This window comes from Prionailurus viverrinus, chromosome B2 (genome assembly GCF_022837055.1).
Source record: "Prionailurus viverrinus isolate Anna chromosome B2, UM_Priviv_1.0, whole genome shotgun sequence".
Taxonomy (NCBI): domain Eukaryota; kingdom Metazoa; phylum Chordata; class Mammalia; order Carnivora; family Felidae; genus Prionailurus; species Prionailurus viverrinus.
Window position 1 is genome coordinate 15,154,575 of NC_062565.1, and position 16,002 is coordinate 15,170,576.

The window sequence follows — 16,002 nt, forward strand, 5'->3', positions numbered from 1 at the left end:
CTTCCCAGGCCGTTGGCAGCCACTCAGAGCACTCAGTGTCCTCTGTGCCTTTCTTCTAACGCCCTGAGGTCAGCCACCTCCCCCCCTCATTGCAACACACGAGCTTTTCTGGTATCCTGCTCTCTCCACGCGCCTGCCCGATTGCCACAAGTTGCCCGCCTGATTGTTACAAGTTGCTTCAAAGGCTTGCAAGTATCACGTTTTCCGCTCCTGCGTTGAAGCAGACCGTGTGCCACATTGAGCTGAGTGCTGAAGACAAGAGAGGAACAGGACCCCTGACCTCTCAAGAGACTTGGAGCCAGAAGCCAGGTCCCTTTCAGCTTTGGGTCACGCATCCCAGCACCAAGTGGACACGCAGCGGACATTCGGTGAATATTCATTCATTTGTTTAGCAAATGTTTATTGAGTGCTTACTACACACATGCCAGTGTGATCCGTGCGGAGGATATGGGAAACCAGACAGGCGCAGGATTCCCTGGGCTCCAGGGACGCAGAGCCAACTTTAGCCGGCCCCCCTCCCCCTTCCTCCAAAGGAGCAGAGGGTGCGGGTGGGGGAGAGACCAGCGAGTGGAGGCCACGGGAAGCTGCCAAAGAAGCCAAAGCTCGAAGCCAAGCAACTGGCCTAGCTTCTGGCCAGGGCGTCCCCTTCTTCTCAGAACCCAGACGTGGACACACGTGCCGCAGCCACTCCGGGGACCCCTCACATAGCAGGGGCTGGCCTCGCGGGGGAAAGCAGAGCTTTCGTTAAGACGACTGGGAGGAGGAAGGCTACAGGACCTTGCGCGCGCGGCGGCAGGGGTGGCGCGCGGCTGGAGCGAGACCTCTTAGAAGGAGAGAGAACTCTCCAGCCCGCAGCCCAAACTCTGGAGCCTAGCCTGGATTCCAATCGCAGGCCCGCTGCTCACCTATTGTGTGACCTTGCGCGAGTCACTTACCCTTCCCAGGACTCAATTACATCACCAGTTAAGTGGGTTTCCAATAACCTTAAGGTTAGCGCGAGGATTCAGAGAGAATGCCTGGAAAGCTTCCCTAGTGTGTTCTGGGCATGTAGGCTTCGCTCCCGCTCCGTCGCTCACACCTCGCTGGGTCCCCCGCGCTCCCCCTCCCAGGGACGCACGCCTAGCCCATCAGGGCGCGCCCGCCCCGGTGGATTTATTGGCCCGCTTGGGGCGGGGTTTGGGAAGAGGCGAGGAGGGAGGGAGGAGGTGAGGGCGAAGAAAGGGAAGCGGCGGAGGGGCCGGAGGCGCGCGGGGCGGGGCGGGGGAGGAGCCGGGCTGGGTTCCTGGGCCCCGCGCGGCGCGCTCCGGGAGCCCGGGGCGGCGGGGGCGGGGGCGGCGCGCGGCGGCCAATGGCGCGCGGCGCTGCGGCGGGGGCGGCGCGGCGACACCCGGCTGCTGACAGCCAAACTCCCCAACTCCGCCCTCGTCCCCGCGGGATCCCGGAGCCCGAGCCGGCCTGGGGCCGAGGCCGCCCGAGCCGCGCTGCGAGCGAACATGGCAGCAGAATGAGAAGGCTGGCGCCGGGTCGTGGCCGTCGGCGCCGCGCTGCAGCTCGAGATCCGCGTCCGGCGCCCTGCGAGCCGCGCGCTTAGCCGGCCTCCTGGTGGCCGCTGGATTATTTCATTCGGAGCCGAGGGCGGGGGAGAGAGGGGGACCCCGCAGCCGGCGCCGGTCCGTGCTCGGGCAGGGTGTGCGACTCGCCGGCTGCGGAAAGCACGCGGGAGAGAGAGCGGGTCCCGGGCTGCGGCGGCGCGGGCGCGGGGATGAGCCGGCCATGGGGCGGCCTCGGCGGGGCTCGCGGAGCCGGCCGGCGCTGCGGCGGGGGCGCTGCCTGAGCCCGGGCTCCGCGGGGCTTCGGGGCCTCGGGCGCCCCGGGGGGGTCCCTGCCGCCGCCCCCGGGAGGGACGAGAGCCCCGCGTGGCGGACACTGCAGCAGACGCCGCACTGAGGCGCCCCGAGCCTGCTCCGCCTGCAGCTCGGTGCGCTCTCGGCACCCGGGCGCCTTGCCCGGTGCACGGGCTGCTGGCGCACCGCGGCGAGCCGGGCGCAGGACTGGCTACACGGGGGTGTGTGAGCCTGTGGGACTGGAGATCTGAGCTGAGGCAGAACCCGGCGGACCGGAGCAGCCATGCTTCCCGGGGTGGGCGTGTTCGGCACCAGCCTCACGGCCCGTGTCATCATCCCGCTGCTGAAAGACGAGGGCTTCGCGGTGAAGGCGCTGTGGGGCCGCACGCAGGAGGAAGCGGAGGAGCTGGCCAAGGAGATGAGCGTCCCCTTCTACACCAGCCGCATTGACGAGGTGCTGCTGCATCAGGACGTGGACTTGGTGTGCATCAACCTGCCGCCGCCCCTCACCAGGCAGATCGCTGTCAAAACCCTGGGTGAGCGACCCCCTCCCCCCTCCCCTGCAGCCTTCCTTCCTTCCCTGCTGCTCTTCTGCTCTCGCCCCCTCTTCATCCCCGAGGCTTACGAGGCATCTACGCCGGCCCGGGGACCTGAGATGTCACAGGCCACTCGGAGCTCCCTCCTTCCTCATCCCCGGCCTTCCCAGCCTCTGCGCTTCTCTCCTCCCTTCTGGCACCACCTGGACGCGCCTTCCCACGTGTGTGGCGCGGAGGCTGGAGGAGGCGTGTGTTCCCGGGATGTCGACCAGGCGGATCGGATGCCGAGGACTGGGCATGGGCTGCTCGGAGGGAGAGGAAACTCAGTCCCCAGCTGTGCCCGTAGTGCCCCGAGTGTGTGCGTGGGTGCGCGCCTGGGAGAGGCGAGTGCGCGCCCGGGAACACCCGAAACAAGGGCCCCACACGTGTGTCTGGTTTTCCTGAGGGCGGGAGACTACCTGATCCCGAGCAGCTGTGACGTCCTGCCCGGCCAGTTTGCTTCTTTCTGCTGTTAGTTTGGTGTGAGGTTAGAATTTGACGATCAGCTGGAATTACTAAGTCTTGGCTGTAAGCGAGGACGGCGGGAGTGGTTCGATGGGGCGGGGGGAGAGGGATTTATGGGGACGTCTTCCAGGAGGTCGTGGGTTAGTGACGACCGGTTTGATAAAACCAGGGGGATTTAACTGTCGAGCGTGGCAGCTCAGGAGCTGCCTTCTGCGTGGGTTTGGAATGATAGGTCTTGAATTTTTAGGGGACGAACGCAGCCGTTCCAGAGGCATGGGTGCTTTGTGTGGGAAAAGCCCCCGCGGCAGCCCCTTTCACGTGGGAGCATGCACTAGTCCCTCCTTAATAACCGTGGGGAAAGTTCCCAGGTCTGACGTGGGCAGGGAGGCTGGGAACGGGCTCACCGCCCCTGGCCATCCGGTCCCCCCACCTATATAACCCAGGCAGTCTGAACAATCTCCGAGCACAGAGCAACCGCGGCTTTGCCGTGCCCAGGGGAAAAAGAAGCGTAATTTTGTCCATTGGCAGTCCTCACACATACCTAAGACGATCCCAGCAGTATCCCTGCCTCCGAACCCGCCCAGAAAGTGTACCGCCCGCCCTTGAAAGTTGGAATTTTTATTGATGAGGAAAGAGACCAAGCTTATGGCCCAGGACGCGACATTAAAGAAGTGTTTCAAGGGAAGGGCAGGGACAGTACCCAGAAGTCCATGGTAATTTATGTAATCTGGGAAGGCGTGTTTTATTTTTATGTTTTAATGGGCACGGATTAAGGGTAGATGAAATGTACGTATATTTTAATTAACTGCAGAGACCTATGACCGGAAGGTAGAACTCTTTCTTCCTAGAAAACCATTTAAAAAAAAAAAAAATTAGGCCATTTTGCTCTGGACTCAGACGGGACATCTGATCCAATTCCTAAGGAGGCTGCCCAAGCCTGTCAGTTTTCATGTCAATTTGATTAAGTTTCTGACCTTTGTTTATTTTTCTTTGGCCTTGAATTGAATGTCCTTGGGTTCTGGGCTCTCTTTTCTGTTTGGTGTCATATATGTTGGATAGCTGACCTCTGTGCTTGCAGTGGGTCTGTGCGTTATCAAATAGGTCATAACCCTCCTGTGGCCTGAATCTATTAGGACAGTTGGTATCCACCAGGTTTCACCTGAAGAGCTTATGCCTGGTCATATCAGACAGACCTTGTAACATCGCTTCTCCCCACTATGGCAACGCAGCCCTGTCGGTCAGCACCCCTAAGGCGTATCACCAGGAGAGTGGCAATTTGGAGGACAAGGATGTCCCTGTTTCCTGACCAACTCTTGTACTTCAGCCCAAAGAGCATTTGGTTGGAGAGGAGGGGCACACATTATACATTTCTGGATACTTCTGTTCTTATTTGCAATAATCCCCGTGACTTCTTTTTTTCCCTTGACAAGACTAACACGAGTTACCTCTTCAAAGCCAAGCCAAGAGGCTTCAGAAACAGACTTAGTTTAATAAGCGTGACTAAGGAATAGGGTTTTGCGTATATGTTTTGTAGGAAGTTTTGAGCTTTTTTTCTTTTTTTAACTCCTGATTTTGCAGGTAACTTGAGATAGGTTGTGATTATCGAAAATGAAGGGGGACATCGACTTTAGATGTGGCCGGATGTTGGTCTCATTCCCCACATCATCTCTCCTGGAAAATCCCCAGGCCACTCCCGTTGACGATGTACCTGCAAATATGCAGCCTGGTGGTCATCTTGGTATGCTTTGCTGTCATGGTTAGAGGTTCAGCACATACAACACAGGAAGTGAAACACCCCAGACAGTTACAGGCCTGGTTTGGCCGTTGGGGTTTATAGCTGCTAGAGTTTGCCCAGAATTGAAACAAGCCGGTCTTCACTGGTCCTGGTGAATTGGCCTTCTTTTGGCAAAGGCTAGGGCTTTGAGTTGCTGGCCCAGCAGTGGCCAGTGGTCTGTGGCCATCTATCCACACTCATAACTGGTCTCAGGCCTGTCAAGGTAAGGGGTTGGTCTGGGGACCATCGAGGAATGACACTTGGAATCAATAGAATCATAGGGGCACTTGGGTGGCTCAGTCGGTTAAGTGTCTGACTCTTGGTTTTGGCTCAGGTCGTGATCTCAGGGTTTGTGAGTTCGAGTTCTGCATCGGGCTCTGCACTGACAGTGTGAGCCTGCTTGGGATTCTCTCTCTCTCTCTCTCTCTCTCTCTCTCTCTTTCTCCCTCTCTCTCTTTCTCCCTCTCCCTCTCTCTCCCTCCCTCTCCCTCTCTCTCCCTCTCTCTCCCTCTCTCTCCCTCCCTCTCCCTCCCTCTCCCTCCCTCTCCCTCCCTCTCCCTCCCTCTCCCTCCCTCTCCCTCCCTCTCCCTCCCTCTCTCTCCCTCTCAAAATAAATAACCTTAAAAAAATAGAATCACATACATCCTCCTTTAATTTCTAAAAATTCCCTTGAAATCCCTACTTTGATGAACTAGGCATTTCTCTGTTGTAGAGACTTTCCTGCCATTCTTTTGTACAGTTTCTCCAGCGCCCAGGGCTGCCCCTTATTAAATACCTACCCTGTGCCGGGCAATATGGTAGGTGCAGTATGGAAAACGTTTCATTTCATGATGAGAATGGTCCTCTGAGATAGATGTGATGCCCATTTTGCAAATGAGGCAGCTAAAATCCAGAGAACCGAGTGGAATTGCTCAAGGGAATACTGCTGGGGATTTGAACACCGCCATTCTGCCTCCCTGGAGTCCTTTTTTCCCCCTTCCATCCCCTAACCTTGCTTCTTTGCCTCAGTTCCTTTTCTCAGATCGTAGTAGCTCGGGTGAGACTGTAGAATTATCCTTTATTCCTGTTTACCCCACCCGTGGAATTAGTTCCTTCTTATATCTGTTCCTTTTTTGCTATCATTGCTTCCTCCAGAGAAGGAACTGGCTCCGTACCTGGGCTTCTGAACTAGGTTCCAGCCTGCCCCTCCTCGCCACTGCCTCCATTGTCCACGCTGCTGCCAGAATTTCCTTGAAGAACTTTACACTCGGTCATGTCACTGTGCCCCCCTTGCGTCACTTCTAGGAAGAGTCCCAAGTGCTTGGCATGTCGGGCAAGAGCTGGCCTCGGGTGAGCCTGCCCGGGCTCATATCCTGCTGGCTATTCTGGAACCCCATGAGCTTTAGCTAAACCCCAAACTACTAGTGTGCCCTTGAATGGTCCCCTGTTTGATTATATGTCCATGCCTTTGTCGGGAACACCTGCCTTGTGAGGGTTGCCTGTTCATTCTGGAAGAGTCTGCCCTTGTGTTACCTCCTCCCGGAAGCCTCCCCCTTTCCCCTTCTCACCCCTCATGTACCCTGTAGTGGTCTCAGCACCACATGCCCCCCATCTTTCCCCAAACCTATCGTAGTGCATCTCAGCAAACTGGAGGCAATCACTCTTACCAGTTTTGAAGATCTGGCTGGGTATGTAGTGGCAACCATGTGGGTGAAAAATTCTAAAACCTTTTTTACGTAGCTGGTAACATTCCATACCATACGTACTGTTAATATACTTTTGTCATGCAACAATGTTAATCTTGAAAAGATACACACACACACACACACACACACACACACACACGCACGCACACATTCATATATACGTATATAAAAACCAGCATCTGAAAGTATCCTTGTTCCTATTTTTGGCTGCATAATATTTCATCATATGGATAAATCAACATTTATTTAACCAGTTCCCTATTACTGAGCATTCAGGTTATTCCCAATCTTTTGCTTATACAAACACGTAGTGAACAACCTAGAACCTGTGTCATTTTGCGCACACGAACGTGCTTGTAGGACAAATATGCCAGCGGCTGGTCAAAAAGTATGTGCTCATTTCCTTTGACAAAGATGTTACCAAATTAACCGGCGCCCAAAATGACACTGCTGTTTGTCAATTTCCTCGTGTGCCTCTCTCTCTGCAAGCTCCTTGCCTGCCAGGTGCCTGAAGGCTTCTGAACTAGGTTCCAGCCCGCCCTTCCTCGCCGGGATGGTCTCACTCACCTTTTGTATCCAGATCAGCACAAGCTCCCAGCCAGCCTTTGGGGTCAGTCAAAACCTGTCTCCAACTTGCCCTGCTGCACCTAGAGTATGCAATGAGCCACATGCTGGCTCCCTAGGTCCACTCTTTTTTTTTTTTTAAACATTTTTATTTATTTTTGAGACAGAGAGAGACAGAGCATGAATGGGGGAGGGGCAGAGAGAGAAGGAGACACAGAATCGGAAGCAGGCTCCAGGCTCCGAGCCATCAGCCCAGAGCCCGACGCGGGGCTCGAACTCACGGACCGTGAGATCGTGACCTGAGCTGAAGTCGGACGCTCAACCGACTGAGCCACCCAGGCGCCCCCCTAGGTCCACTCTTGTTCCTTATCCAGTCTAGTCTCTATACGATAGGCGAGTGCCATCTGTCTGTCTATATATATAGATGGCACTGTGTCATTCCCTGCTCAGAATCTCTCAGTGCTATCTCCTATGGCACTTGGGGTATCATTCAGCTTTCTTGGCCTGAGTGGCCCTGCCTAGAATCCCTGTCACCTCCTTGGTGACTGTCCACTCTCCCCGGCTCACTACCCTCCAGCACCTTGGGCCTTTTTGCTCAAACACACCAGCCTCTTTCCTGACTCTGGGCCTTTGCAAACTGGCTTTTCCCTCTGCCTGGAAGGTTCTCCCTCACTCCTCTGAATGGCTAGCTCGTTCTGACTTCACATTTCAGCTCCGATGTTATGTCCAGAGAGAGGCCTTTCTGATCCTCCTCTTCCAACCCAAAGTCCTTTCCCCCACTTCTCAGTTCTCCCTCTGCACCCTCTTTATGTTCTTTGTAGCACTGTTGCTGTTTGTATGACCTCTTTCCCTTGCTGGTTCTCTTATTTGGTATTTATCTCCCCATGTGGAAAGAAAGTTCTTTGAGGTAGAGCCTGCGACTGTTTTGCTCTCCGGGGTGGCCTTATCTCCCCTAGACAGTGCCAGGCGCTGAGTCACCTACTAGGCACCCTGTAAATATTTGCTAAATGACAAATGAATGCCTTTTTAATGAATGAATGGATGCTTGGGGAAGGCAAAAGGTTACAAAGAGGATGGGTCCATCAGTAAACCACACTTTGCCCTGCACGCAGTAGCCCACTGTCTCCCAGACACTCACACGCGGTCTCACCACCTGGAGCCCTTGTCAAAAGGCAGATTCCAGGGTGGGACCCAAGATTCAGCGTTTCTGTCCAGCCCCGCCTCCCTCCGCCGGGTGGTGTCGATGCTGGGACAGCCGGACACAGAGATGTGATGGCTCTGTGCCTCTGGGAAAACAAGACCAACCTCGCCGTGAATAATTAAACTGGCGAGGGGGTTGGGGGGGGGGGGGAACGGTGTCAAAGTATCTGGTGCCTTTGTGTGTAACACGACGACCTCTGTTTTCCTGGTCCCTGCCCCAGTTTCTGGAGCTGGGGGAAGCCTCTCCGCGGGATGGGAGGCTCCTTTGGGATGGTGACGAAGGCTGCGGAGTTTCTCTGAGCTTTGATGGTGCTGCACGTGCATCTTTCCCGGACTTGTTTGGTGTCCTCAGCTCCGTGCCCTTTGCCACCCCTGCGTCATAGTGTCTGCAGTTGCCCAAGGCGGACAAGGGCTGCCGGGACAGAAAACGGGGATGGTCGTCATGGCCCCACGCGCGGAGCTACGGCTGTAGATAATTGGACATCATTTGTGCACTTGGCGGTCACCATTCTGAAATCCCAGCAAACCCCGCATTTCTGGCTCCCCCCTCGAAGTCGCTTTGGGATGTTTTCCTCTCCGAACACAGGGTGGAAAAGGCAATGTGCTCTTCTCTCTTGAGTTTCTGCCCGCTCAGCACTGAGTGCGGTGGTTTGGGTCTATGGGTTTGTTGTAGGGTCGAGTACGCCCTGGGGCGTTATGTCCATGGCAGAAATGACTCTGTACTGTTAGGAAAAGTCAAGGTTCACCAATCCCACTCCATCTAACTGAAATTAGGTGCAGTTGAGTGATTATTTTGCTGATGATATCTGGCTTTGAAAATGTACGATTCTGCAGAAGATTAAATGGAAATGAGAAAAAGCCAAAGGCAGAAACTGGACATTTTGATGCTGAAACTAGGGAGGAATAAAAAAAAAAAAAAATGGTGGAAGTAAATAGCTTGTTTTAAAGGTTTCACCAAGAAGGAAATACACAGGCAATTAGTTACATATTTTGATTGAGGGCCGTCATGGCCTCTCATTGTAGACAACATTGTGATTCGCAGAACTGCTGGTGATAGAGTAGGTTGGCAGGTCACAACTATGTGTGTGACATCCTTGTCGAGCCTCAGGTTTCTGGCCAAAAAGATGGATTTAAAGGTATTATCATAGGGGGCACCTGAGTGGCTCTGTGGGATAAGTGTCCAACCCTTGATTTCAGCTCAGGTCATGATCTCATGGTCATGAGATCGAGCCCCACGTCGGGTGTGGAGCCTGCTTAAGATTCTCTGTCTCCTTCTCCCTCTGCCCCTACCTAGCTTGCTCTCTCTCTCTCTCTCTCTCTCTCTCACTCTCTCTCTCTCTCTAAAATAAAAAAAAAAAAATCATACAAGGTTGGTGTGACAATTAAAGTGAGGGGGGGGTGTGTAAAGAGCCCACGCCCCCCACCCGCTATCTGCCTAAACTCAATAAATGTTAGTCTATTTCTTCTTGATGTGATCAATTCTTCAACCTATTCCAAATGGTACTTAATTTTTTTGTTTGTTTTTAATATGAGAGAGCAGGAGCACAAACAGGGGAGAGGGGCAGAGGGAAAGCGAGAGAGAATCCCAGGCAGGCTTCACGCTCAGTACAGAGCCCGACGCGGAGCTTGAGCCCACGACCCTGGGATCACGACCTGAGCTGAAATCAGGAGTCGGACACTCAACTGAGCCACCCAGGCGCCCCCGACCAGTGGTACTTTTGAAGATTTGCTTATCATATTTTTAAAAGAGGTGATTCCCTCCTGCTAGATTCGGAAAATACAGTTGAAAGTTATTATTATCCTCTTTTAGAGGAAATGGGCATAAGCCAAGCTTCACATGTGGGATTTGCTGAGAATACAGTACTTGCTTCACAGACGCGTGATCTAGAAGGTGCTGATGGTGTTCCCAGGAACTCACCACACCTGTGGAGATTCATCATCCCCTGTGAGAAGGATGCCGGGTCCTCCACGGAACTCAGGGGCAGGGGCATAGCTCAGGTCTCAGGAGGCGCCTGGAAACTATGAACTCCTGGAATTTTATCGTTTTTGTGCTCTGCTTCTCTCCATGTGTTGGCCTCATCGCCTGTCCTGCTTTAAACCACCTTTCTCTGCTTCCTGCATCCATGTGGTGGACAGAACGCCAAATATGGTGGCCAGGACTCCCAAATGCAGTTACCACCGGTCCCCACTTCCCCTTGTCCCCGCTTGTGTCTAATGCTTTCCCCTGGCCCGGTCTTTTTGGAGGTTATCTTGTAACATGGGGGACCCATCACGAAATGCCATGGGGGACCCTCTACTGCAGGGAAGTGGGGGTGGAGGGACGACAGGCGGGCGTCCCGAGCTGGGCCCCACTCCCTCAAGGTGCTCATTCTAAGAACACACGCTTGGGTGAAGGTTTTACAAACGTAGATGTTTCTGGATACTGTGGGTTCCTTAGCCATGTTGCTGAAACACACGCTCAGCACTTTGCCGCTTTTATAATAACCGCAGTAAAACAGTGGACAGAAGAAACACGTGTGTGACGACCCAATGCCAACCTTGTCGTCATTAGTATTAAGTTCAGGGAGTGTGTGTTTGTAAAATATGTGATGGGAGAATGGATAAACTTGACCGGCTCCATTGGGTTTGACGGCCGAGCACCTTCTGCTTGGCACGTGCCAGAGGCGGACTGTGGTGAGCGTAGGGCCTCCAAGGAGTCAGGAAAAGGATAGAGCTTCCTGGGGAAGAGGAATTTCTACCTTCGGACTGCCTTCACACTGGAAAACTCTTCCCTAGGCCTCCAGCCTGCTAGTCTGCCCTGCAAATTGGGGACCTGCCGGTCCCCATAATTGCATGAACCGGTTCCTTAAAAATAAGCCTGCCTTGCCCTCACTCCCCGACCCGTAGTCCCTCCCTCCTCTTCCATTCCCTCCCCCTCTCTCCCACTCTTTCCCCTCACTTTCCCCACATCCTTCCCCTCTTCCCTTCTCCCTTTCTCCACCCCCCGCCCCCATCTACCCGCCCACCCCGTATTGGTTCTGTTTCTCTGGAGCCCTCTGATGAACACACATTTTGCCTGGATCCAGTCCACCTGGCCAGGTGAGCTGGGCGATGGCACCCAAGTGTGGGTCTGGCAAGACTCCTTGGTGCTGAAGCTGTTCCATTGAGTTCAGCTGGTGAGTGCGGGCCCGGAGGAGAGCACTGTCTGAGCCTTGTCCTCTAGAACGGGAAGACTTTGAAGGCAAAAGATCTTTTTGGTTTAGACTCCAACAAGGCGGGGCGGGAAGGCTTTAGAACCCTCGCTGCTGAGAGCCGCAGGGACCCTGACCAGTTCTACCTCTGTCATCCAGGCTTTGGGGAAGCTGGCTTCTCAGGTTTAAGCAAGCTTAGGACGCCCTGGAGTTTAAACTTTCCCTGAGAATTGTTAATGCCCCGGGAGCATTAAAAAGTGCAGGGGGAAAAAAAAAAAACAACTTTACAATGATAGGAATTGTTTTTAAAATTTCTGATTTCCAACTGCAACGGCTTTCGTGGTACCGAGAGGCTCTTTCAATTAGCATGACGCCCGTAACTGAAACTATAGAGTGTGGAAGCCCCAGTGAAATGGGTATGTAGCTTTCACATTGCTTTTTTTATTTTTTTTCAACGTTTATTTATTTTTGGGACAGAGAGAGACAGAGCATGAACGGGGGAGGGGCAGAGAGAGAGGGAGACACAGAATCGGAAACAGGCTCCAGGCTCTGAGCCATCAGCCCAGAGCCCGACGCGGGGCTCGAGCTCACGGACCGCGAGATCGTGACCTGGCTGAAGTCGGACGCTTAACCGACTGCGCCACCCAGGCGCCCCCACATTGCTTTTTAAAAATAGCTTTATTGAGATAAGCTTTATGTATCACAAGAGTTACCCATTGAGAGCCAATGATTTCTAGTAAGTGTATACCATTGTGCAAAAAATTTTAGAACGCTTCCAACATCCCCACACGTTTCCTCCTGCCTGTTTGCAGCTGGCCCCCATTCCCACCCCAACCCCCTGGCAACCCCGGATATGCTTTGTCTCTGTCATTTGGCTTCTTCTAGAAATTTCACATAAATGGAGTCCTGTAGTATGTAGTCTTTGGTATCTGACCTCTTTCCCGTAGCATTTTTTTTGATGTTCATCTGCGTCGTTGTGTCTATCAGACATTCATTCCTTTTTCTTATTGCTGAGTAATCTTTGAGTAAAATACCACATTTTATTCATCCATTCACCCTCTGATGGATGTTTGTACTGCTTCTGGTTTTTAGCTATTTTTTTTTTAAGTTTATTTATTGTGAGGGAGAGCACGTGAGCAAGAGCTGGGGAGGGGGAGAGAGAGGGGAGAGGGGGACAGAGAAGGGAGAGGGAGAGAGTCCCAAGCAGGTTCTGTACGGTCAGTGCAGAGCCCGATGCGGGGTTTGAACTCACCATCCTCGTGATCGTGACCTGATCTGAAAAGAAGAGTCAGACGCTTAACTGACTGAGCCCCCCAGGCGCCCCCAGTTTTTAGTGATTATCAATAATGCTGTTTTGAACATTTGCATGCAAGTCTTTTGTAGACCCAGGCTTTTTTCACTTCTTTTGGATAGATATCTAAGAGCGAAATTGCTGGGTTGTATGCTATGTATATATTTGCCTCGTATGTACTATTCTATATTCCCACCAGCTATGTAGGGATATTCTAATTCCTCTACACCAGCACCAACACTTGGTATTGGCAGCCTTTTTGAGGACAACCTTGATAGTGCATAGAGCTATCGCATTATGACTTTGATTTGCATTTCCCTAGTGACTATTGATGTTGAGCAACTTCTTGTGTGCTTATTAGCCACTCATGTATCTTCAGATTTCTTGAGCAGTTTTACATTGAATTTTCTTCTTACTGTTGAGTTGTAAGCATTGGTTTTGGGATCTTGTTGTGTTGTTCAGTTAGGGGTAGATTTTTTGGTTCTTGAATACTTTCCTTTCTTCTTGATTTTGGAACTAGATGCAGCTGAACTAATTCTCCAACCTAACTAAGATTAGCTTTGCCAGATATTCATGGAAATGGTTCATTATTTAGAAAAGCAAGACAGCCATGTGAGCGGATGCTGATGTCTGGGGCACCAGCATTGCCCCAGGCCCTGATAATGTGCTGAAAATCCTTTTTTTTTTTTAAATGTTTATTTTGAGGGGCACCCGGGTGGCTCAGTCAGTTAAGCGTCCGACTTGGGCTCGGGTCATGATCTCACAATTCATGGGTTCGAGCCCTGCGTCGGGCTCTGTGCTGACGGCTCGGAGCCTGGAGCCTGCTTCAGATTCTGTGTCTCCCTCTCTCTCTGCTCCTCCCCTGCTTGTGCTCTGTCTCTCTCCTTCAAAAATAAATTAAAAAAAAAAAACCATTAAAAAATTTTTTTAAATGTTTATTTTGAGAGCGAGAGAGAGATCGTGCACTCATGCATACATGAATGGGGGAGGAGCAGAGAGAGAATCCCAAGCAGGCTCCACGCTGTCAGCAGAGCCCAACACGGGGCTGGATCCCACGAACCATGAGATCATGACCTGACTCGAAATCAAGAGTCGGATGCTTAACCTACTGAACCGCCCAGGCTCGCCTGCACTGAACGTTCAGATTTCCAATTTGAAGGTGATCTGAGGGGGTCCAGGATCCTTTAGTCGCTTATTCTGCCCAGTGTCTGCAGAATGTTTTTCTTCTTCATTCATTTCTCTTTAATAAATGCCTTTGGATGCCTATAGCACTCTGTTAGCTGTCACCAGCCCACCAGCCGTGCCTCAGATGGTGAGATACGGTCTTTGTTCTTGACCGAAGAGAAGCATACGCAAACACGCAACAATGCAATAACATGTATCATGAAGTGGAGTGAATTGTGATACTGTGAGGCCGGGAAGTGTTTGCTTGAGGCAACTGAATAACCCCCCAAATGTCAGTGTTGGGTTAAGGGTCAGCCACCTGGGTAGCTCCCCAGTGCCAATCCGCAAAGGGTACTAACGCGAAGGAGAAAAGCAGAGAAAAAACCCAGAGAATTCCCCCCACAAAAGGTGCTATGTGTGTGAATAAAAGACTTAGAGCAGAGAGAGATTGGAAGGAACGTCCTCTAACAGCTGCTGAATTACTGCTGTGCTGTCTTCTAGAAAGGCTGGATCTAGAGGCTGGATAATGTTCACTGCCGAGCTTTGGTTTTGCTGAGTGGGGAACTCGGGTTTGAGGCTAGAGAGGGAAATGAACAGGGCCCGTGACGAAAGGCCACGCTGGTCCCCAGGGCCCTTCTCCTCAGGCAGCCTGGGTCCCAAGGGAGGTGGCCCTGCCGATAATGGATGCTGCCTGAAAACTGAGGAAAGAGGAATTCTGAGAGCTGAGAGGGTCCAGGAAGACCTTCTGGAGGAGGTGGGGCTTCTATGGACCCAGAAGAGGGGGTAGGATTTAAATAATTGAAAAGGAAGATATAGAAGGTTTTATGAAGTAAAATCCTTTTCAAGGAACCATCTGGTTCTGGGACAACACTCTGAGGAAAATTGTGTTTCGTATGACTGACCACTTAGGACAAAGAGTAGTGTAAGTAGGTCCAAAATTTACTGGCTCCTGGGTGGCTCAGTCCGTTAAGCATCCAACTTTGGCTCGGGTCATGATCTCATGGTTCTTGGGTTCGAGCCCGGTGTCGGGCTCTGTGCTGACAGCTCGGAGCCTGGAGCCTGCTTCGGATTCTGTGTCTCCCTCTCTCTCTGCCCCTCTCCCCCTTGTGCTCTCTCTGGAAGATAAATAAACATTAAAAAAATTAAATTAAAAAAATGTCCAAAATTAAAAAAAAATTTGTTCTCGTCTAGAATTAAAAAAATTCTTCTTTGCCAGCAAATTGACTGCCCCCCCCCCCCCCCCCCCCCGCAGCCACATCAGCAGGAAGTTCCACTTATATCTTTCTCTCCCCTCAATTCCAAACGGTGACAGTCACAGATGACACAGCTCTGGGGTAGGCAAAGGAAACAGCTTGCAGGATCATTGGAAAGAACCCCCTGGAGAGGAACACAATGGCGGCCTCATGGGGTGTGAAAAGAGCTGTAAAAATCCATTTAGCGAGAGACCTTGTTAAAAAAATTTTTTTTAATGTTTATTTATTTATTTATTTATTAAAAAAAATTTTTTTTAACGTTTATTATTTTTGAGACGGAGAGAGACAGAGCATGAATGGGGGAGGGGCAGAGAGAGAGGGAGACACAGAATCGGAAGCAGGCTCCAGGCTCTGAGCCATCAGCCCAGAGCCCGACGCGGGGCTCGAACTCAGGGACCGCGAGATCGTGACCTGAGCTGAAGTCGGATGCTTAACCGACTGAGCCACCCAGGCGCCCCTAATGTTTATTTTTGAGATGGGGAGACCGCGCGAGTGGGGGAGGGGCAGAGAGAGAGGGAGACAGAATCCGAAGCAGGATCCGGGCTCTGAGCTGTCGGTACAGAGCCCGATGCGGGGCTCGAACCCATGAACCGTGAGATCATGACCTGAGCCGAAGTTGGATGCTTAACGGACTGAGCCACCCAGGCACCCCTCAGCAAGAGACCTTGTAAAGACAGAAGCTGCCTGTGTGATGGAGTTGGGGGCCATGCTCTGGTGGAGAGTGGGGTCCGGTGAGGAGAGGGGGAGCCTGCTCAGTTTCTGGGTCTGTGCGTGTCCCTGTGTGATACAGGGGAACCCCTTTTGGTACAGGGGTCAGTGCTGGGGTGGGGATGCAGGGGTGGGGCTGTGATGCACCACAAGAGAAAGGATGAAGGAATCTCCTTGGAGAAGAACACTCTGGGCATGATATGTGGACGCACATGTCAACCTCAGGAAAATAATGTTTTTCTAGAGTTATTCAGCTTTTGAGAGCAGAGTGTGAGCAGGGGAGGGGCAGAGAGGGAGGGAGACACAGAA

The 16,002-nt window shown here is 52.4% G+C and overlaps 1 protein-coding gene across 1 annotated transcript in view; it reads left to right on the plus strand.

The window, feature by feature from the left end:
- The first annotated feature begins 1,387 nt into the window (after positions 1-1,387).
- The window catches only part of GFOD1 (glucose-fructose oxidoreductase domain containing 1), a 119,323-nt gene continuing 104,708 nt past the window's right edge, over positions 1,388-16,002 (plus strand). Inside the window, exon 1 of the mRNA XM_047858288.1 lies at positions 1,388-2,380. Coding sequence (XP_047714244.1) covers positions 2,128-2,380 — 253 coding nt within the window. The 5' untranslated portion in view covers positions 1,388-2,127. The remainder of the gene's footprint in view (positions 2,381-16,002) is intronic.